We start from the raw sequence: 22,196 nt of genomic DNA on the forward strand, positions 1-22,196 counted from the left end.
GCACAGAAAAAATCGCTTCCTTTCTAGTGATTTTTGCGAGACCTGAAACCTGTGGGAAACGATTGAAACGCTACTGGATTGCACTACAAATGCAGGTATGCGTAATGCCGAGATTTTAAAAATAAAGCTTGTGGCCGACCACATCAAACGCAGCCAACAGATCTAAAAGTGCGGGGATAGCCAAACTGGCCTGATCAAGCTGGTGCCAGAGGTCATCCATCAAGGAAGTCAATGCGGTCTCCCCCCCCGTGGCCAGGATGGAAGCCCAACTGGTATGGATCAAGGGTTGAAGTTTCCTCCAAGAATGCCAGGAGCTGGTCCCCTTTCCAGACCAGGCGTCTCCCGGTGTGAGCCTTGTACCCACTGGCACTCAGTTAAACCACATGGCTCATTAGTGGGAGGGGCGCTGGACTTGCTCCACTGCCGTCATTCTCTTGAGCCCGTTGCATTTGCCCCCCCCCACACACACACACACAATGGGCATTGCTCCTAGTCTTATTCTGTTCCAGCTTTTGTGTCTGACTGACTGACACTCTGTCTGTTGTCTGGCTGATTCCATGCACGGCCGTTTCACGTGTGCCCACCTGCTATCACAGTGGCACTAGAGTTGCTCTCACCCTCTGCTGCGGGTACAAAGGGCTCCGCCAGCCTGGTTCTCAGAGTCTAAGGATCGAAGTCTTCCTTTGGCAGAGCAGAATCTTCTTCCTGCTGGTGACGGGGGAGCCAGCGCTCTGTGGTTGCTCCTTCTTGGGCTGGCGACTTGGCTTAACAGCAGAGCTATTGTGGCCCTTGTAATTTCTCAGTTCAGTTTTGCCTCTTGTCCCACCATGCCGATCTCGCTGTTTTCCGCTGCTCCAGACAGACGAATGCTCTATCTCAATCTACCCCACATGGCTGTTGTGTGGATGGCACCCCCCACCCCCGGCCAAGCTGCTTGCCTTGCTGCGACCCCTGTGAGAGGGTTGTTTGACCCCCAAAGAGGTCCTGGCCCTCAGCTTAAGAACCACTGCTCTAAGGAGTGGCAATCTAAATATGAGGGGGGGGGGAAAGGTAAACACACTCTGCTTAAGATCAGCATAGATTTACTGAGGAGAAGAAAATACTTTACGGGAAAGAAGCTGTCCATGCTAGCTGGAGAGAAGGAGAGGACAAACAGTTCTTCTCTTAAGAACCAGGAAAAAGCCTGCCAGAGAAAATTTAAACAGAGACAATTCAAAAAGAGAGGAAGTCCCTAATTTTGCTAATCCAGCTAGCTGTCCTTTTTACTACCCCTACAGGATTTTCCTGTTATCTGTCAGATTCCCACCCCCCACAGCCCCATGATAAGATATAATGGCTTTTAAGCCTTAAAGCCAAAGGAAAGGAGAAGTGATCTTGCACATTCCAACGTTAAGCCCATGGCTAGTTGATTGACAATTGTGCAGTTATCTCTTCCAACCTACTTCATACATTCCAACTGTCTCTTCCATTTTGGTGTAGTGGTTAAGGGTGTGGACTTCTAATCTGGCATGCCCGGTTTGATTCTGCACTCTCCCACATGCAGCCAGCTGGGTGACCTTCGGCTCGCCACGGCACTGATAAAACTGATCTGACCGGGAAGTGATATCAGGGCTCTCTCAGCCTCACCCACCCCACAGGGTGTCTGTTGTGGGGAAAGGGAAAGGAAGGCGACTGTAAGCCACTTTGAGACTCCTTCGGGTAGAGAAAAGCGGCATCTAAGAACCAACTCTTCTTCTTCTTCAGTAACATCAGGGCTCAGTCAGCCTCACCCACCTCACAGGGTGTCTGTTGTGGGGAGAGGAAAGGGAAGGCGACTATAAGCCGCTTTGAGACTCCTTCGGGTAGAGAAAAGCAACATACAAGAACCAAAGCTGCTTCTTCAGTAATATCAGGGCTCTTTCAGGGTGTCTGTTGTGGGGAGAGGAAAGGGAAGGTGATTGTAAGCCACTTTGAGAATACTTCAGGCAATGAAAAGCAGCATATAAGAACCAACTCTTCTTCTCATCCTCTTTATCAGGAGTGAATTCTCCTGGCAGACAGCAAGGCAAGTTCTCTTATTATCTAGCTGGGAGACAAAGATTCTAGAATGGGTGACTGTCAGCACTGTGATTCTCCATGCTCCTTTAACCAGCCCATTTGTCCTGAAGGGCAAAAAAGAAAAAGTGTCAAAGCTTTGTGGACTGGCTTTCCAAAAGACAAAATCCGGGAAAGCAAAGAGGGCAACGGCACACAGGTCAGGCGGCATTCCCACTCGGTGGTTCAAATCGTCTTCCTTTCCAGTTTGAATTGCAACATGGTCTCTCTCTGCATTGCTCAAGAAGCTGAGGTGTGAATAGCCCCCCCCCCTGAGGAGCAAGCGGGGCTGGTGGGGAGGGGGTCTGCGTAGAGAAGAGCCCCCTCAGGGCACTCCTCCAGCCCCCTGTCAAGTCTTGCGCAAATCACCGGATAATCTAACCCTCCGAAGGCCTGGAGGAGTTTTGTGGGGTCTGGATTCAGAGGCCGCCTGTCTGCAAAGAGTCACTTGGCCTGCTGGAAGTCACCTCTTGGCCTCTGTGCAGCTAGCGAGCTTGGAAGAGAAATCGAAAGGGAGAGGGAGGAGGTGGCACAGGGTGGACTCACAAAGCCACTCGTCTGCCAGCGACGGCCTCTGCTCCTCAGAAACACCCTTCAGGATGCCCTGCCAGAACAGCTCTCCCCGGACCCGGCGTCTCAGGCTGATCGTGGCAGGAGTGACGGTGCTGGTGATCCTGGCGGTGGTGGTGGTGGTGGTCCTGGCCGTGTGGAATTCCGGGAGGAAAGGGACCCCTGGCACAGAACCGGCACTGTGGAAAGGCAAGGGAACCACCGCACACCTGCAAGAAATCGTCCTGGGCAGATGCTACAACTACATCACGGCAGTGAACCCCGAGCTCAGGTGAGTTGCCGGAACATTCTTGGGGCGAATAAAGACGGCAGGCAGGGCCGGAACCCTTTTCAGAGCGCTGGGCTAGCGGCTGGCTAGGACCACCCACGAGAGAACGGCGTTGAAACAATTGCAGAATGAAATACGTTGTGTAGGATTTGGAGCTGACTGTTTCTGTACACTTATTTAAAAACTTCCCCCCACACTTCTGCTAGTCTTGCTGGAATATGCCTTCCTACAGTAAGTGGATTAACACTCTCCCCACCACCACTACCACCGATTTTAGGACATTTTACTTTGCCTAGCATGCTGGGACAGGCAAAGCTTCATCTGTTGAATTTTGCCTTGCTGTGTATCAGTTAGAGCGGCGGCTTGCAGCCTGTGGTTTCGGAGCCCAATGTGCCCCAGTACAGAACTGACCGTGGCTTTTGGAAAGAAAATGAAACCTTTAAGTTGTGGTGTATTGGAAGGGTAGGTGGGATGCTAGATCAGCCAGCATGTGAAACGAGAGAAGGCAAAGATGTTTAGGGGACCAAAGGGCTTCTTAATGATGCAGGTTTATGCCAGTGCACTGGACCAGTGTTCCTATGGTTATGAGATCCCGGGGGGCGGGGGCTTGCAATTCACCAGGTGGCACCTGCAAATTTCTCGCAATTACAGTTGATTCCTGGATGACCTATTTATTTGTTTGTTTGTTTGTTTATTTATTTATTTATGTTTCATTTTATATCCTGCCGTTCCCAGCAAGCTAGCTCGTGGCAGGTCACACTAAAAACCCCAATGAAACATACCGTCTAGTAGCACCCCCTGGCAAAATTGGCTGCTTTGGAGGGTGGGCTGCATGACACGGTCCCAGGCCAAAAGTCACACGCTACCATCTCCCTGTCCGTGGTCACAATCCCTCTTGAGACACACGTCATACTTTGCAACGGGTGAATCTGCATGTTATTCCCCAAACAACCCTAAAAGGACCCTTTTGGGGAGCTGCGCATACTAAAGGGGGTAGCTCTCACCAAAGCTTGTTTTTGCGAAGGACTGCTTTCTGACTGTGCAGCTGGACCAGTTGGACCAGGTTCAAGCATGGGCCAGGGTCAAAACTTCTAAGTCTCCCAAAAGCGAGTAGCCAGGCTGTCACCCCTGAGCCTTTCACATATGATTTTCTTTCTTCTACAGTAAGAATTGTGATTCAAATTTTATTCAAAATTAGTCTGAGAGCTGAGAAGTTAACTGTTCTTTAATATTCAAATGGGGTAGCCGTGTTGGTCTGAAGTAGCACAGTAAAATCAGAGTCCAGTAGCACCTTTAAGACCAACAAGGATTTATTCAAGGTGTGAGCAAAGGTCTGACGAAGGGTGCTTGCACTCACAAGCTCACGCCTTGAATAAATCTTTGTTGGTCTTAAAGGTTCTACTGGACTCTGATTTTATTGTTCTTAATATATAACTCCACCCAAGGCCTTGTCCACTCAATCATGCGACTGGGAGGTTCCCATCTCTGCTTTTATTCCATGTTGTTCTAGAATAGGGATTCCCAACCAGGATCCTGGAGAACCCTGAGGTTAAACAAGAGCTCCCCAGGGGTCACACAGCCTTTCCCAAAGGTTTGGGTGGCCACTGGCATCACTTCCCCCGTTGCTCAACAGGCCTCGTCTCCTTCTTCTGAGCATGTATAGAATCAGGTCCAAAAATTAAAAAGTTTGGTTTTTTAAATGTTTTATGAGTCTCTCACTAGCCAGGTACCCCTGAGACTCTGGTCTTCCTTTTTTGTCCCGTTGAGGTGTGCCATGGATACGGCCAGTCCCCAGCAAGCCTTCAGAGGAATGCCATCCAGCCTGACGTGCCTTTCTTTGTACTTCTGTCACTGTTTTGTGTTATTTGACTTCCAGGAAAACCTACTGCCTCCTACCCACGAATGTTCCCGAGATCATGTCTGGGAGGAGGGGGAAAAGACTCCTTTGTTCCAGGCCTCTAACTCTGCTTCAAAAATTAACTATTTCATGGGCTAATTTCCTTCATTTTCTGTTCCACCTTGTAGGTATCTATGTAAAACCATTTAATGTACATTATAATTTGTGTCATTCCCTTCCTTAATTAATCGCATTAGAGCAGCAGCCGGACAGATCCTTATCCTGGATGGTTTAGGCCAGGGGTAGTCAAACTGCGGCCTTCCAGATGCGGCCCTCCAAATGCTAGCAGGGGCTCATGGGAATTGTAGTCCATGGACATCTGGAGGGGTGCAGTTTGACTACCCCTGGTTTAGGCTGATCCTGCATTGAGCAGGGGTGGGACTGGATGCCTTTTTTTCCTTCCAAGTCTGTAATTCTATGCAGTCAGATATCTGGCATCACCATCAGAAGGATTTGTACTTTAATTCAGTTCAAAATACATGTTAAGTGTACTTGAAAGAATTATGGTTCTCATCACATACACAATAGCTTAGGAGCAACTTCTGAGTTTAGGCAGGCCCTGGTCCAGCTGCTTTGGATGCCGGAGGTCCCTGGTTCAATTGCTGGCACATCCAGTTAAAAGGATCCAGTAGGAGATGATGCCAAAGACCTCATCCTGAGACCCTGGAGCATCACTGCCAATCAGAGCTGTGACAGGGATTGAACCAGGGATGTTCATGTGTGTGAGGTTTGATGTCACAGCTGGGACATATGGGACATATGATCAGCATAAGTGAAGTGGCAAAGTGATAACTGCAGGTGGGGGTGTGAATGCACAATGGCACTTGCTTCCCCAAGAGATAAAACAGTTCTCGTAGGAAAAGATAGCTGGTCAGAAGTTAAAATACTTCTCCCTTCACAGAGTGCTAAGAACATAAGAGAAGCTATGTTGGATCAGGCCAATGGCCTGTTGAGTCCAATACTGTGTGTCATACAGTGGCCAAAATCCAGGTGCTGCGGGGAGATCCACCAGCAGGGCCAGAGCCACAGAAGTCCTCTCACTGTTCCCCCCCCCCAACCAAGAATACAGAGCATCAGTGCCCCAGACATGAGACCAAAAGAGAAGCCATGTTGGATCAGGCTCCTAACCCAACCAGTCCAACACACTGGCCAAAACTCAGGTGTCATCAGGCAGGTCCACCAGCAGGGCAAGCACTTCAGAAGCCCTCCCACTGTTGCCCCCCCCCCCCGAACCAAGAATGTACTGCATAACTACCCCAGACAGAGCGTTGCATCTATATGGTGTGGCTAATAGCCACTCCAGATGTATATTAATCCACCACTTCCTCTCAGTATTTGCAGTCTGAAGTGGAAAAGCCCTCCTAGGTTTGATCCTCACCTGGGGGTTTTGATCTATTTCATGGCAAACCGCGACACCCTCCAACAAGTGGGGCTATGAATAAGTCTTATGAATGCTTTGGTACTAGCAGTATTTTAAAGCATTTTAAATAATTAGAAAGCCTGGAATTAATCCACATTACTGTGGAGAAAACTATATGTTTCCGTTGCCTGAAGACTGAGCTGTAAGACAGAATTTTAGGCTTTTGATAAAAGGGATTTGTTTTTAACACCATGAGAAATTAAGAACTAGAATGCCTGCTGAATGCTCTTCCAGGCTCGGTATTTCATTTGCCAGTTTCTCCATTTTAGAAAAAGGGACTTTTCAATGTCTTTTTGTTGCTCTTGTTTTCCTTTGGCACAAAAAAGAAAGTCGGACTTTTCTCTTCCATCACGGGCTGCTTCTCATGCAGATGAAATCCCGGGCAGCCTACATGCACACCATTTATTTCTCAGCGTTTCAGTTGTGCCACAGAATATAATTCAGGGCAAACTCTTACCTGTCTTGTATGATGAACTGTTGCCAAGTGTTTTTAGAGTCCCAGGTGTTCTTTTTATTATTATTATTATTATTATTATTATTATTATTATTATTATTAGTAGTAGTAGTAGTAGTATTAGTATTAGTATTAGTATTAGTATTAGTATTAGTATTAGTATTAGTATTAGTATTATTGTGTTTACAGGGTTGGTAGCCAGGTTTTATTGATTTTCAGACTCTCTCAAGATCTTGACTAATGGTCTTGCGAATGAACTCCATGCAGACAGAGGAAGGGAAAAAAAGTCCCTCATGGTCTTGTTAATGGACACTACCCGGATACAGGAAAAGGGCTTTCTAGTTCTAACCCACCCTCTGTGGGAAACTCCCTGATAAGACAGGAATGTGATGAGTTACCCTAGGGCAGGAGTACTCAAACTGCGGCCCTCCAAGAGGTCCATGGACTACAATTGTAGTCCATGGACCTCTGGAGGGCCGCAGTTTGACTACCCCTGCCCTAGGCTTTCTCAACAAGAGTTTTGTGAAATCCTGGGGTTTCTTGACAGCTCTGGAAGAGTTTTCCAAATGGGTGTGAATTAGTGCTCATCGCCACACTATAAAGATCAGCTCCCCAGGCAGAAAGGGCTGCTTTGGCAGTTGGACAGGGTTGTTGTGCAGAAGAAACATTTAAGGCCTCCCATGCAGGTTGTTGTGAAGTTGAAACACTTGAGGCCTACTGCAAATGGTTGTTATGCAGATGAAACAGGAGGCAAAGGAATCTCTGGAAGAGCATCCATTTTCATCTACACAACAACCTTGTGTGGTAGGCCTCAAATCTGCAGAGAGTTGCAAAAAAGAAATAAACCTGGCTTGGGAGTTTCTTCCCTCCAGCAGCGATGCTGGCCAGAGCAGTATTTTAAGTTAGAATGGGCTTTTTTGTAGCCTCCCTGTCTGCCAATGGTTTGGCAGACGGGGAAAGCTTTCCCTCCTCAAAAGGGAAGCACGAATACCTCCAACAGACTCCTCTGTGTTGCTCTCAGAAGGAAACGGCTCCCTCGCCTCAGTCAGGGGCTGTTAGAGGCTTCCTTCACAGCAGGCCTGAAGGGAGGGGGGAGTTAGCTGCCAGGGGTGGCTAATTCACCGAGCGACAGACTCTGACTAACTGAAACAACTGTGAGGTGAAAGAACTGTAGGGCAGTGGTCCGCACCCTTTTTCCAGTTGCAAACCACTGCCAAGGTTTGGGGGCAGAGGGCAACCTGGGGCGCACGCAAACGCACATGCGAGGACCTGCCGCACATGCATGTTTGTGCCCAGTGGGGCCGCAAATGCGCACATGTGGCAGTTTTGCGCATGTATGCGTGGACCTCCTGTGCATGTGTGTTTGCGCTCCCGGCAGGGGTGCAAACGCACATGTGTGGCAGCTCTGCGCATGTGCGCATGCCCAAAACTGCCACGTGTGCGTGTTTGCGCCGTCGGCATGTCGCCGGCCACACTTCCCTCTCCCCCCCCCCAAGCAAGAAGCTTGCCAGGCCGCAAGCTAATTGGCCACTTCGGCAGCTGATTTGCTCGTGGCCTGGCGAGTTTCTCGTTGCGGGGGGGGGGGGGAGAGGGAGCCGTGGCCCGCTGCCGAGGCTCTCGCGGCCCAGCACTGGGCCATGGATTGGGGGTTGGGGACCACTGCTGTAGGGAGGCAGTCAGGGGCGGGACTCATACACTGATTGGGGCAGCCGCTGGGCAGACAGCCAGTCAGGCTGGAGGAGGACACCCAGGAGCCGTACAGGCAACCTGATTGGCCAGTAAATGGTGAGGCCCAACTCCTCCTAGGACCCTGTACCGTCTTTATTATAATGCTAATGGTTACAGATGATTATTCTGATGTGAGCTCAATTGAGTGAGCAAGACTTATGAGCAATCTGGCATACTGAACAAGATTCAAAATTCTTCTTTTAAAGCAGGATCTTTTATGAAATTCTGGGGTTTCTTGACAGCCCTGAAAGGGTTTTCTGAATGGGTGGGAGTTAAATTTGTTAGACATTTATCGGGTGATAGGACCATATATGATCATATATGATCATCTCAACCCATCCCCCCCCCCAATGGCCAATGAAGGGCCTGAAGGGGATGGGAAAGGAAGGGGCCCTGGGGAGGCATGTACACGGCTACGCTTCCCAACCACATTCTGCACGATCGTGCCACTTCTGGGCTTTCTCAATGCCTGAGGAATGTTTCAGGGGTTTCTCAATGGTAAATAATTTGAGAAAGGCTGCTTTAAAGGATAAAATAGGTCAAAGGTCAGAGTCTTGCATTTGCAAAAGTATCCAACCAATTCATACTCAAATTTCTCTGTTTAGAGTATTCTCTAAGAGGAACATAAAAGAAATAAACCCTTACCCTGAAAGATAAGGGTGACGCAGACCCTTGACTGAGATATGGTTGCTTAAAGACCATTTTAAAAGGGCAGGCACTACCTAAAATTTACCAACTGACCAACAGGCAAGAGTTGGTGGATGAGGTGAAGGAGGTGGGGACCCTAGGAGGAAGTGACCATGTCCTCATAGAATTCCTTTTGAGATAGGGGGGCAAGGAAGCTTGTAGCCAGATGCGGATGTTGGATTTTCATAGGGCAAACTTTAATAAACTCATAGACATGATGAGTGTCATACCATGGACGAGAATGCTGGAAGGGAAGGGAGCATGTGAAGGGTGGGCGCTACTCAAACAAGAGCTATTGCATGCTCAATCAATGACTATCCCAGAAAGACGAAAACACTGCAGGATGTTTTTGGATGAACAGAGAACTTCAAGAGGAACTAAGAAAGAAAAGGAAAATGTTCAGGAAATGGAGGGAAGGACAGAGCTCTAAAGAAGAGTACCTACAGGTTACTAGGCACTGTAGATCAATCATCAGAAAGGCCAAAGCTGAAAGTGAGCTAAGATTGGCCAGGGAAGCCCATTGTAACAAGAAAAGATTTTTCAGATGTGAGGAACAAACGTAAAGTAAAGGAGGCAATAGGCCCACTATTGTGTGCGGATGGACAAACTCTAACGGAAGATGCAGAGAAAGCAGAAAGGCTTAGTGCCTATTTTTCATCTGTTTTTTCCCACAGGTCAAAGGGTTTAGGCACATCTAGAGCTGGCAGTAGCCAAGGGATAGTGTCTGGGTGGCAGGTTAACATGGATAGAGAGGTTGTCGAGAGGTATTTAGCTGCACTGGATGAGTTCAAATCCCCTGGGCTGGATGAAATGCACCTGAGAGTGCTCAAAGAACTTTCCGGATAACTTGCAGAACCCTTGTCCATCATATTCGGGACCTCTTTAAGGACTGGAGATGTCCCGGAGGACTGAAAGAGAGAAAACGTTATTCCGATCTTCAAAAAAGGGAGGAAGGATGACCCGGGAAACTACAGACCAGTGAGTCTGACCTCTGTTGTGGGGAAATAATGGAGCAGATATTAAAGGGAGCGATCTGCAAACATCTGGAGGACAATTTAGTGATCCAAGGAAGTTAGCATGGATTTGTCTCCAATAGGTCCTGTCAGACCAACCTGGTTTCCTCTTTTGACCAAGTAACAGGTTTGCTGGATTGTGGAAATTCGGTTGATGTCGTTTACTTGGATTTTAGTAAACCTTTTGATAAGGTTCCCCATGATGTTCTGATGGATAAATTGAAGGACTGCAATCTGGATTTTCAGATAGTTAGGTGGATAGGGAATTGGTTAGAGAACCGCATTCAAAGAGTTGTTGTCAATGGTGTTTCATCAGACTGGAGGGAGGTGAGTAGCGGGGTTCCTCAGGGCTCGGTACTCAGTCCGGTACTTTTTAAACATTTTTATTAATGATCTAGATGAGGGGGTGGAGGGACTACTCATCAAGTTTGCAGATGACACCAAATTGGGAGGACTGGCAAATACTCTAGAAGATAGAGACAGAGTTCAACGAGATCTGATCACAATGGAAAAATGGACAAATGAGAACAAGATGCAATTTAATAAAGATAAGTGTAAAGTTCTGCATCTTGGTCAGAAAAATGAAAAGCATGCCTATTGGATGGGGGATACGCTTCTAGATAACACTGTGTGTGAACGAGACCTTGTGGTACTTGTGGACTGTAAACTAAACATGAGCAGGCAGTGTGATGCAGCGGTAAAAAAGGCAAATGCCATTTTGGGCTGTATCAACAGAGGCATCACATCAAAGTCTTCACTGGCAGTCTTCAAGCAAAGGTTGGATACACACTTTTCTTGGATGCTTTAGGATGCTTTGGGCTGATCCTGCTTTGAGCAGGGGGTTGGACTAGATAGCCTGTATGGCCCCTTCCAACTCTATGATTCTAAATCGCAAGATGTCATAGTCCCATTGTATTCACCACTGGTCAGACCACACCTGGAGTACTGTGTGCAATTCTGGAGGCCTCACTTCAAGAAGGACGTGGTTAAATTGAAAGGATACAGAGGAGATCGATGAGGATGATCTGTGGCCAAGGGACCAAGCCCTATGAATATAGGTTGAGGGACTTGGGAATGTTCAGCCTGGAGAAAAGGAGGTTGAGAGGGGACATGATAGCCCTCTTTTAGTATTTGAATGGTTGTCACTTGGAGGAGGGCAGGATGCTGTTTCCATTGGCTGCAGAGGAGAGGACACGCAGTAATGGGTTTAAACTACAAGTATAATGATATAGGCTAGATATCAGGAAAAAAATTTTCACAGTCAGAGTAGTTCAGCAGTGGAATAGGCTGCCTAAGGAGGTGGTGAGCGCCCCCTCACTGGCAGTCTTCAAGCAAAGGTTGGATACACACTTTTCTTAGATGCTTAGGGCTGATCCTGCGTTGAGCAGGGGGTTGGACTAGATGGCCTGAATGGCCCCTTCCAACTGTATGATTCTGATTCTATGATTCTAACTCAATCCCCAAGAGACCAATCAAAAGTTATTGCTCACCAATCAAAGTTATTGCGAAGATCTTAAATCTTTGCTAAATTACTAAAGGTGTAAGATAATTCTCTAACACTAGCCAACCATGGGGACCTCTCTGGATGGTAGTTGTCATCCTGAATTTCAATCAATGGCAATAGCAGCTCTGCTGTATTGTATGAAACAATTGACCACCTAAGTCCATGTCTTGCAAGAAATTTTAATGAGTCATAAACCAAAGCAAGATTTCTCCGTGTTCTTGAAATAGCTTAAGTGCAGATAATACACAGGGCAAAGTGGCCTTCTTACCCTTGCTTCTGGAAGAAAACGCATCCCCTGAACCAGCCAAGAAGGACCTTTCAATCTTGCATCTTCAAATGTCAAGTGCTGGTTTTGCTCACTGCGAAAGATCTGACTCCTTGCCATGGGATGAAAAACAGGATAAACATATGCTGGGATATTTAGCTTATATAGGAGAGTTTGCCCACTCATAGAACCATGATGGTGAATGCAGTAAATACATCTCCCAAGAAGTATATTGCAGAAAAAGGAGTTAACTTATGTTGAGATCTGGTTCACATTCAGGTTGCAGGTGAAAGGAGAGAGAAAAAGAGTAGTTTTCCAATCAGAAATGGCCAGCTTGTCCGGCATCCTGTCTGTGGGAGTATGAGGGCATTGTGTGTACAGGAGAGACCTGAAGAGAGGCATACGTCTCCATGGAAGGCCATGTTCAACATGTGAGAGGACAAAAGGAGAGGAAGGGTCAGAGGGCAGCTCCTAGTTTAAGATAAGGAGAGGCATCCCATTAAAGGAGATAACACCTGTACACACTAATATTGCTGTAACGCCCCCCCCCCAGTGTTCAGGCATGCAAAGTTGTTCAACAAAATATATGCTAAATAAAAGCAGTATTATTGGCAATATGCCATCTCTCACACAATGTGACACACGGAAAACAGGTTCACAAGTATACAGCATGCCTAAAAATAGCTAATGTTTTCATGGTACCCAATTTATATTTAACACTGTTTTGATTTAAGAGTGATTTCTGGGCATTCTCCCAATGTTTGTATCTTCGTGTAGTGGGAAGGACTGCCATAAAATTTGGGAACTTTTGCAAGCAGCCTTTATTTACAAGCACCCCTGCAGCATCAGAGAGGAAGATTATCAACCTTTAATGGACTTGGCGAGTCATTCCATCCCATGCAACAAGGTAATGCTGTTTTATGCGTCTGTTGGCTCTCTAAGCAAGAATGGCAACTGGTCTTCCATGATTTGTTTTGGTTTCTCCAGAAGGGAGTTTTGAGTCCCCATAGAAGAGGGCTCCCCAACACATAGCCTACAACAGCTGTCCCCAGCCCCCAGTCCGGAGACCGGGAACAGTCCGTGGATCAGTCAGTACCTCGCTGCGGCTCCTCCTTGTCCTCCTCACCGGCTGCTGCCTCGTGGGCTGACCTGCCACTCTGCCGCTGGCTCACCCTTGGTGTTCTGCAGCGGCCACCCTGGCTGGGGCTCACCCTTGGCACTGTGCAGCTGCTGCTGGCAGCGCCCCCAGGAGGCGGCAGGAAGTCATGGGTGCCGGCGGAAAAGCAAGTGGAGCAGGGGCTCAGATGGCGGCAATGTCCCTCGGCAAAACACTAACCCCCCCGGGCCTCAGTAAAATTGTCAAGCGTTGACCGGTCCCCAGTGATAAAAAGATTGGGGACCACTGGCCTACGACCCAGGTGTAAACTGCACGGAGCTTTTATTCCAATCCCAGGTCTATTCAGTCCCTGCTGTCTACACAGAATGCGATTTCCCTTTTGATTTGGGGTAATTTAAATTTTCCTTCTTCAGCAAGGAAGATTGATCTGGACCCTACATTCGGATTGGGAAAGCAAGCTGTTTGAACCTCCATGGTAGAGACACCCTGATTGGCCAAAGGTGGACATGCGACAAGCTTGCCTTAAAAGAGAAGCCCCTACATTCTCTCAACTTCTGTTGGTCCTGGAGTTTTTCTCCCTTCTCTGCCTTCTTCGATCCTCTCCCCCACCCCTCCAAGAAAAGAAAGAGCCTCCCTGCTTGACTACTCCTCCCCTTCAAGAAAAGAAAGAAAGAGCCTTGGATCCCTCCCCCTTCTGAGCCTCCCTAAGCATGTGCAGAACACTTTTCTGTTTCATTGGGGGGGGGGGAGACCCGAGTTCAAATCCATCTGAATTCAACAGGATTGACAATGGAATAAACAAAGTAAATGCAGACTCTGCCCCAGAGCTCCTCCTGACACCTGTTCTGGCACCTGCTGAGCCCTTTTCTGGAAGTAGGCTTTGTGGCTTATGGGGTGTGGAGCATCTCACACTGTTGACATCAGATGAAAATGGGGGCATCTAAAAAGAAAAAGAGATCCACTTGAAACCCTCTTTAGTTTACATGCCGATTAGGTTTATTCTTATTTTACCCAACTTTGCTTATTGAGTTTTGGGTGGTTAAAGATGCCACGGGTCTTCCTTCTGGTTAGATTTGCTAGCTCTGGGTAGGGCAGGGTTTCCGGAGGAGAGAGAACTCAATACAATTCTGTAGAATTCACCTCCTGAATCTTCCATTTTCTCCAAGGGACCTGAGCTCTGTAGCTCAGAGATCAGTTGAATCCAGAAGAACATCCTGATATCTTCTGGAAATTATTTCATTTCCAGGACTGTGGGGGGGGGGGGATGTTCTGGTTTGTGGATAAAGCTCTATAGTTTGAAGCAAATGCTACTACAGGGTTTTGTCAAAAAGACAGACCATCACCCTCTGATTTCTCTGACGTGACAACGTTATTTCCAGGTGATGTCAACATATCAGGGAGCTCCTGGAATGCCCCCTCCCCAAATCTCCCATTGGCATCCCAATTTGACCTGGCCACCCTAAATGGTGGGTGGGGCTAGGGTTGCCAGATCCAGGTTGGGAAGCTCCTGGAGATTTGGGGACAGGGCCTGGGGAGGACTTGGGAAGGCAGGGGGTCCAATGCCACAGAATTTACCCTCCAAAGCAGCCCTTTACTCCAGGGGAACTGATCTCTGTAGTCTGGAGATGAGCTGTAATTCCTGGGGATCCCCAGGGCTCACCTGGAGGCTGGCATCCCTATCAGAGTGTGAGGACCAGTTTTTAGCAGCTGAAGGTAGTGCCTTGAAGTGAAAGCCTTGGGAAGGAAGCAGCCCATGATAAAGTAGGTGGCTTAGTATCAGAGTTATAATATCGCATTACCTTGCTTGGGTAACAAAATACTTTGGTCGAGCCCAGGGCAAATGGCTTCATTGACGCACTTAATCCAGGAAGTTGTGTATCTCCCAACCAAGTAGAAACCAGACCTGACCCTGCTGAGCTTCCCAGATTGAAAGGTATCAGGCTAGCCTGGGCTAGCCAGGTCAGGCCATAACATCTTAACACTGCCCGTGGCGTCACGGGCTCCACGGACTAAATAAAACTGTAAGGCGTTCTGAGGCGGGTTGTGTCCGGGATGAGGAAGGGTCCGGATTGGACCCTTCCTCCGAACAGACAAACGAAGGGACCAATCGGCAGGCGCTTTGCGCCTGCCGATTGGTCCCTCTGATTCCCAGCCTCGCGCAACTGCGAGCCGCGCACAGCGCGGCTCACAGTTGCTCCTTTGCGCCGCTGCCGAGGCCTACCTGCTGCCGCCGGAGAAGAAGAGAGCCAACGCGAAACGGAGCCGCCGCCCCATGGAGCCCCTGGCAGTCGTGTGAAGCGCCGCTGACGGGGCCTACCTGCCGCTGCCGCCGCCTCAGAAGAACAGAGCCGCCGCCCCACGGAGCCCCCAGAGCCGCGGATCGCCTTCCCCGGGGCCTGGGGAGCTTTTTTCCGGATCGGGGGGGGGGGGGAAGCTCCCCAGGCCCCTAGCGCCCGCTGTATTTTAGTTTCAGCGGGCTCTACTACTAGTTATAACATATTCCAAGGTTATCATGACCCCTGAGTACAGATAACGTCTATGTATTTGTCGTCAAGCTACAAATGATGCCTCCATTCAGCATGGCCTTTTTACTTGCAGTCACTGTTTTGGAGCAAGACCCAAAACCTTGCCCATCGTTACACAAAAGTCAATCATGATTTCTTTACGCTGGAGGACAGTCTGCTGGGCTACGTAGCGGATGGAATCTCGTGGTGTGGAAGCTCCAATCATCCAGGTAAGGATAACCTCTGATCCTTTACAAGGAAAAGGGCCTGTTTGTAGTTGGAATAGCCTGCCTCGGAGTGTGGTGGAATCTCTTCCACTGGAAGCTTTTAGGAGGAGATTGGATGAGTGTCAGGAGTGTATGAATTTTAAGTCCCCAGCTCTGTGTGATTCTGAAGCCATGAGTTTGTTTCTTATCGCCTCCCCCTTCTCCCAAAGTGTCTCAAATGTAATTTTTTATTTAAAAATAAATAATTTTTTCCTTTAAAAATTGAGTTATAACATTATAATATCATAACACTGCTGTGTAAGACTGCAAGACTGCTTTTTTGATGTGGAACACATCTTTTGCCGTGGACCCTGGGATAGAAATGGGTACAGACATGACGTCCGTAACCCCGCCCCAGGGAGCATGCCAGAAGAGGAGGGGGCAGCTGTGGAGCGCTGTGGCAAGCGGCTGACTGGAGCAGTGTGGGACATTGTAGGAGGAGGCAGGGCCACCACCGTGCTGCCTGAGGAGGCCTGGGCAAATCACAAGGCAGCGCGGAGGCTGGGCGGGCTGGTGTACCATGAAGGTGAGAAGAGGGGGAAGGTGGGCGGGAGCATGGAGTCTGGGTGGTGGGAAGGTGAGAGGGTGGAGGGAGTCTGAGTGGGGGAGATGTTAGGGAATCTGGGTGGGGGAGGGAGGAGGGAGTCTGTGTGTGTGTATATGTCTCTGTGTATGTCTGAGAGAGAGGGAGGACCAGGGAGGAGGTCAGGCAAGTGAGGGGTCAGTGGGGTGAGTGCAGGGGGCAGTGGAAGTGAAGGAATTTGTGTATGTCTATCTGTCTATGTGTCTGAGAGAGGGGGAGGGATGACCAAGGAACTCCTGAACAGGTATGTGTTCCACATACTTTGTGGGAGTTGTGCTGTCACTATTTTAAAAAACAACAACTTAGAAATACCCTTGTAATGCAATCACAAAGGGGGGATGGCTTTACAACGCTGTTTCTAAATTTTAAAAAGTCTTGCAGCCTTACACAGCAATGTTATGATGTTATAACTCAGGGTTTTCAAAATTAGATTCAAGACAATTTGAGGGGAAGGGGGGAGGCGGCCAATGGTGCAGATTGGTGGGATTAAGGGGTACAACAAAAACCAAGGTGCAAGCAGGCACCACTTTGCAAAAAATACATTTTGGGAAAAGGGGAAGGGAGAAAAGTATAATGAGAAGCTGCTTCCATTGGAGTCAGTGTGGAGAAAACATAATTTGAGAGTGGGAAATACAGGGAGAAAATCCCGAATGCGGAAAGGCTAAAGTCGACTTGCAGCCTCCAAAGGAAATAGTTGTTCTATCCTGTTAGAATCCTAGAGTGGGAAGGGGTCCTCAGGCCATCTAGTCCAGCCCCTGGCTCAATGCAGGATCAGCCCCAAGCATCCAGGATAAGGACCTGCCCAGCCGCTGCTTGGAGGCTGCCAGGGAGGGGGACCCATCTTTTGTGATAGCATGTTTGGGACATTCTTGCAATGGTGCTTTCATTGCAAAGCTGTGACCGCGGCTCGATGCTAAAAGGCTATAATGGCAGCTGAACTTTGGTTCGTTTTGTTTTTTTCTTTCTCCATGACTTTAGCTCAATGACAAAGCTCAAGGTGGGAGGTGCCCAAAGATGAAAACATGCCCTGTCTCTTCCGCCACCCACCTCAGGTCTTTGCACTCAAGCACAGCTCTTGCCACCTCCTTTCTCTTAGGGTAGCGATCCCCAACCTGTGGGCCGCGGACCACATGTGGTCCCTCGACTAATTGGAGGTGGGCCCCGAAGGAAGCCTTCCCCCCCCGCCGGCCCTTTACTTCATCCCCCCCCCCGGCCCTTTACAACACACTTCCTTGTTGTGGCGTGTCTGTATCTTATTTTGAAGGGATGTTTAAACATTACCATAGCGATCAGAGAGCGTTAGGGCAGTGGTTGAGAGTAGAGGAGTAAACTACCCCCCCATCGGGCCTCAGTAAAAGGCGTTGAGTGGTCCCCAGTGATAAAAAGGTTGGGGACCACTGTCTTAGGGCACAAGAAATCCATTTCATATCCTTATTCCAAATATCTTTATTTTAGGGATTGACTACAACTCTTGCCCGCGATGGACCGAGTGTGAGAGCAGCCCTGTTTCAATGTATTGGAAGATGGCATCTAAAGTGGTATGTCCTATGACATTCGGCTCAATAATATTAAAAATACACGATGCTTTCGTAATATACTAATGAATAAATCAAAAAAATTTCCATTGGCATGCTGACTCTGAGCGAGGCCCGCCAGTTTTGCTTTTGCAAGGCCAGATCCGGGCCCTCAGTGGTTGAGAGGAATCATAGAATCATAGAATCATAGAGTTGGAAGGGGCCATACAGGCCATCTAGTCCAACCCCTGCTCAACGCAGGATCAGCCCTAAGCATCCTAAAGCAATGCTTTAGGAAAGAGAACTATACTTTGCTTCAAAGAAGTAACTCAAGAGTAGCCTTAAAAACACAAAAGAAATCAATAGCAACTGGAAGGAGTTTTAACTGTTCTTTTGTGAAAACAGATTTTGCAACTACCAATCAGGTGAGGGATGGTTGAGCACAACATGGAGGCAACATCAGGGGAAAGCCTCAACCTCTCTGCCCTCTTGTTGGCCCTCCAGAAGAAGTGGTTGGCTGCTGTGTGAGGAAGGATGCTGGACTATATGGACTATTGGTCTGATCAAGCAGGCCTCTTCTGATGTTCTAATGAAGGCCTCAGCCTCTCTGCCCTGTTGTTGGTCCTCCGGAGGAAATGGTTGGTCCCTGTGTGAGGCAGGATGCTGGACTAGATGGACCCCTGGTCTGACCCAGCAGGGCTCTCCTGATGTCCTTAGGAAGGCCTCGGCCCCTCTGCCCTATTCCTCGTCAGGAGGAAATGGTTGGCCCCTGTTTGATTTAGGATGCTGGACTAGATGGACTATTGGTCTGATCCAGCATGGCTCTACTTACATTCTTATTTCTGGATCGACAGCTCTAGAAAACCATTGCACAGAAATGAATGCCAGTTTTTAACTCTCCATTGTTTTATTCAAAGCTAAGAATGGTACTTTAGTTTGCAGGTGCAGCATGTGGTACAGTCCAAGTAATGCTCAATGGGTCAATAGAAAATGGTGCATTCAGAAACAACAGGTATGTTTCTCCTCCAGGGAGAGCGCTAGACATGAGTTCAAATCCTCAGTCTGCTGTGTAGCTGTGAGTTTCCTTCAATTGCTCAGGCATGTAAGCTCTTGACTGGGTGCAGAGTTTTTTTATTGAGAGCAAGCAAGTTAGCTCAACAATACCTTGTCAAAACTGAGGCAAACCCGTACACTGCAGGAAGACTTCAGTCATACAAATCACATAGGCAGAAGCCAAGGCCGCATTCTGGAGATGGATGGAGATGGATGGGGGAGAGGTGAGGGAGGGGAGTGAAAGTAACAGGAACTGACCAAGATTCAAGTGGGCAGCCGTGTTGGTCTGCAGTAGCACAACAATAATAGAGTCCAGTAGCACCTTTAAGGCCAACAAAGATTTATTCAAGGTGTGAGCTTTTGGGTGCATGCCCTCTTCCTCAGACTAAATGAACAACCATCATAACATGACCAAGACAAACCATCATAACTGTAGAGATATAAGGCAAAATAAATTGTGGCAAATTAGTAAACGGTGTCATGATATCAAAATTAAGCCATATGACACCATATGATGATTCTTTGCTAAAACAGCTAATCAGTCCTTTTGAGTTCAGTTGTCATTCACAAAAACATTGGAGAAATAAAACTGCCCATGTTAGTAATTCATGGCAGACACTTTCCCAGTTCTTGCTGGCCCCCGCCATCTCCACCCAAGCGTGGAAACATCCCTGCAAGTGACAAGCCGTACTGGCAAGTATCTTGTCATTTTGAATTTAACTCTCTGGTCTCCAGACATTCCATATTGCTAACATCACGTTACAGTCACGTTGTCCAAAATAAAATAAATTAAAAAGAAGAGGGGATTGTAAAGAATGTGGATATAAGAATTGAATGAAGTTAGCATGCATAGCGAGATAAAAAACCTATGTCCTTGTTGAGTCCGGGATATGCCATTGTTTTGAGTGTTGTAAAAACCTGCATTTCCCCATTTATAGTCTGTTCCTGAAGTTCCTTTGCAATAAAACAGCTACTTTGAGGTCCTGTATTGGATGTCCTTGAAAAGTTGAAGTGTTCCCCTGCAAATTTTTCAGTCCTGTGGTTTTTAGTCAGAGTTATGTCCATTAATTCTTTGGTGGAGGGTTTGACCTGTTTGCCCTATGTAGAGAACAGAGAGGCATTGTTGGCATTTAATGGCATATACAATGTTAGAAGATGACCAAGACAAAATAAGTAAACAAACAAACAAACAAGCCCAAATGGCAAATTGACTAGCAGATCACAGAGCTACTATTAATCAGGGCAGACGCATAGCAGTCTGACAGCAGCTCACTGTACGATCTTGGGCCAGTCATTCTCTCCCAGTCTAACTTTCCTTACAAGATATTTTTGAGGAAAAAATTATGGATGGAGAGGCACGTGAGCTCCTCAGAGGAAGGGCAGGCTACAAGTGTAGAAGACAGAGGACTCTTCTGCATTTTCATTTCCATCACTTTTGTGTCCCTATACAGGAGTGGTCAAATTGTGGCTCTCCAGATGTCCATGGACTACAATTCCCATGAGCCCTTGAGAGCCACAGTTTAGCCACCCCTGCACTGTTGCTTTTGGGGTCCCCTTTTTCTGCATGCGGTTTGCTCCCTCCAGCAGTCAAGTCCATATTTCATCCATTACTTCCCTGTGCTTTAAATGAAATTGACCACTAGAGGGGGCTAAACACATGCAGAAAAGACAGAAACCTAAATAGGGACACACAAGCAAGGAAAAGGAGAAAGGGGAAGAGCTACGAATGTTAACAATAAGAGCTGATCTATGCAGCTCTTCACTGGTTTCCCTTGGCTGAGGTGACCAAAGTGTGCGAAATAGAGCTGGCATCAGCTTCTGACCCCTAGGCACACCCCCCCCAGCCCCCTGCCTGCACAACGTTTCCCATTTGTTTGCTTGACATTCTCTGTCTCTCAAGTCCACAACTGCCCAGCATCCTGAGGTAGAGGCATGTGGGGTGCGGAGCAACAGCACAGCCAGCTGCAGACCCTGGCCAGGGCCCTTGGGGAAAGGGTGTGCTGGCAACTGAGCATGGGAAGGGGGGGGGAGAGCTAACACATGGGAGACCAGGGGCACAGGGGTGGGGGTAGAAAGCTAGGGGGCAGGTGGGAGCCTCTGGCACGGCCTGCCCAGGGCCCGCCACAACCTGGATCCAGCTTCGGTTTGCAACATTACTCGCCACTCCACGGCTAACAAGCCAGGGGCAGGACTAACCCTCCATACACACATCCCTGCGTATGATAGTGGGACACAAAGTTTGGTTGGGTGCTCTGCTTTTCCCTCTTTCTCTCTAAGGGTCCGTCATTGTTTCTTTTTTGAGAAGGCAAGGGTGACTGCCACAAGCTCAGTGGCCAAGGTAGACATTATAAGTTTTGGCAAGCTCTGTTGTCACAAACCTCCAGGTAGGGCTGGAAGACCTCCAGCTCGTGGAGATCAGTTCCCCTGGAGAAATCGGCTGCTTCGGAAGGTGGACTCCAAAAGCATTATACTTTGCTGAGGTCTTGCCCGCTTCTGTCCTCAGGCTGTACCCCTAAATCTCCAAGGACTTCCAACCTGGAGCTACAGCCCTAGTGAGCTGGGCTTGGAGTTTCCCTACCCCAACTTGTGTTCCCAGAAGCTGCAGGAAAGGTCATTTTCAGGAACAGAGGGGCTATTTTGGGCTCAGAGCAACAATACAGGGGAGGGAGGAGCTCCTAACTGCCCAAGGCCCTTTAGACCAGTGGTCTCCAACCCCCAGTCCGGGGATCGGGACCGGTCCGTGGATCAGTTGGTACCTGGCCACGGCTCCTCCTTGTCCTCCTCCCCGGCTGCTGCCTTGGGGGCTGCCCTGTCACTCTGCCACCAGCTCACCTTTGGTGCTCTCCAGTGGCCATCATGGCTGGGCTCCCCTTCAGCGTGGCACTGCGCAGTTGCTGCTGGCAGCGCCCCCCAGTGGGCAGTGGGAAGTCAGGGGCGCCGGCGGGAAAGCAAGTGGAGCATGGGCTCAGGTGGCGGCGACATATCTCAGCAAAAGACTACCCCCCCCCCCAGGCCTCAGTAAAATTGTCAAACGTTGACCAGTCCCCGGTGATAAAACGTTGGGGACCACTGTTTTAGAGAACCTGAAACGACCTTCACTAGGAAATTATGCTGCTCCAAAGCTATGTAAACAGCTTCAGCTTATAAAGAGGGCCAAGGGGAGGCAGGGAACATTAGTTGGGTTGGGGAAACCAAGGCACAACTTGCCCAAAGATCTAATGCAGCCTCTCTTGACCTTTTTACCATTGAGAAACCCTTGAAACCCTTCAGGCTTGGACAA

The 22,196-nt window shown here is 48.4% G+C and overlaps 1 protein-coding gene across 1 annotated transcript in view; it reads left to right on the forward strand.

Moving 5' to 3' along the window:
• The first annotated feature begins 2,373 nt into the window (after positions 1 to 2,373).
• Positions 2,374 to 22,196, forward strand: part of CD38 (CD38 molecule) — a 31,701-nt gene continuing 11,878 nt past the window's right edge. The window contains exons 1-5 of the mRNA XM_077301523.1: positions 2,374 to 2,914; positions 12,657 to 12,786; positions 15,595 to 15,730; positions 17,805 to 17,887; positions 18,799 to 18,875. Of these exons, the coding sequence (XP_077157638.1) occupies positions 2,673 to 2,914; positions 12,657 to 12,786; positions 15,595 to 15,730; positions 17,805 to 17,887; positions 18,799 to 18,875 (668 nt within the window). The 5' untranslated portion in view covers positions 2,374 to 2,672. The remainder of the gene's footprint in view (positions 2,915 to 12,656; positions 12,787 to 15,594; positions 15,731 to 17,804; positions 17,888 to 18,798; positions 18,876 to 22,196) is intronic.

Source organism: Paroedura picta, chromosome 10 (assembly GCF_049243985.1).
Source record: "Paroedura picta isolate Pp20150507F chromosome 10, Ppicta_v3.0, whole genome shotgun sequence".
Classification (NCBI taxonomy): Eukaryota; Metazoa; Chordata; class Lepidosauria; order Squamata; family Gekkonidae; genus Paroedura; species Paroedura picta.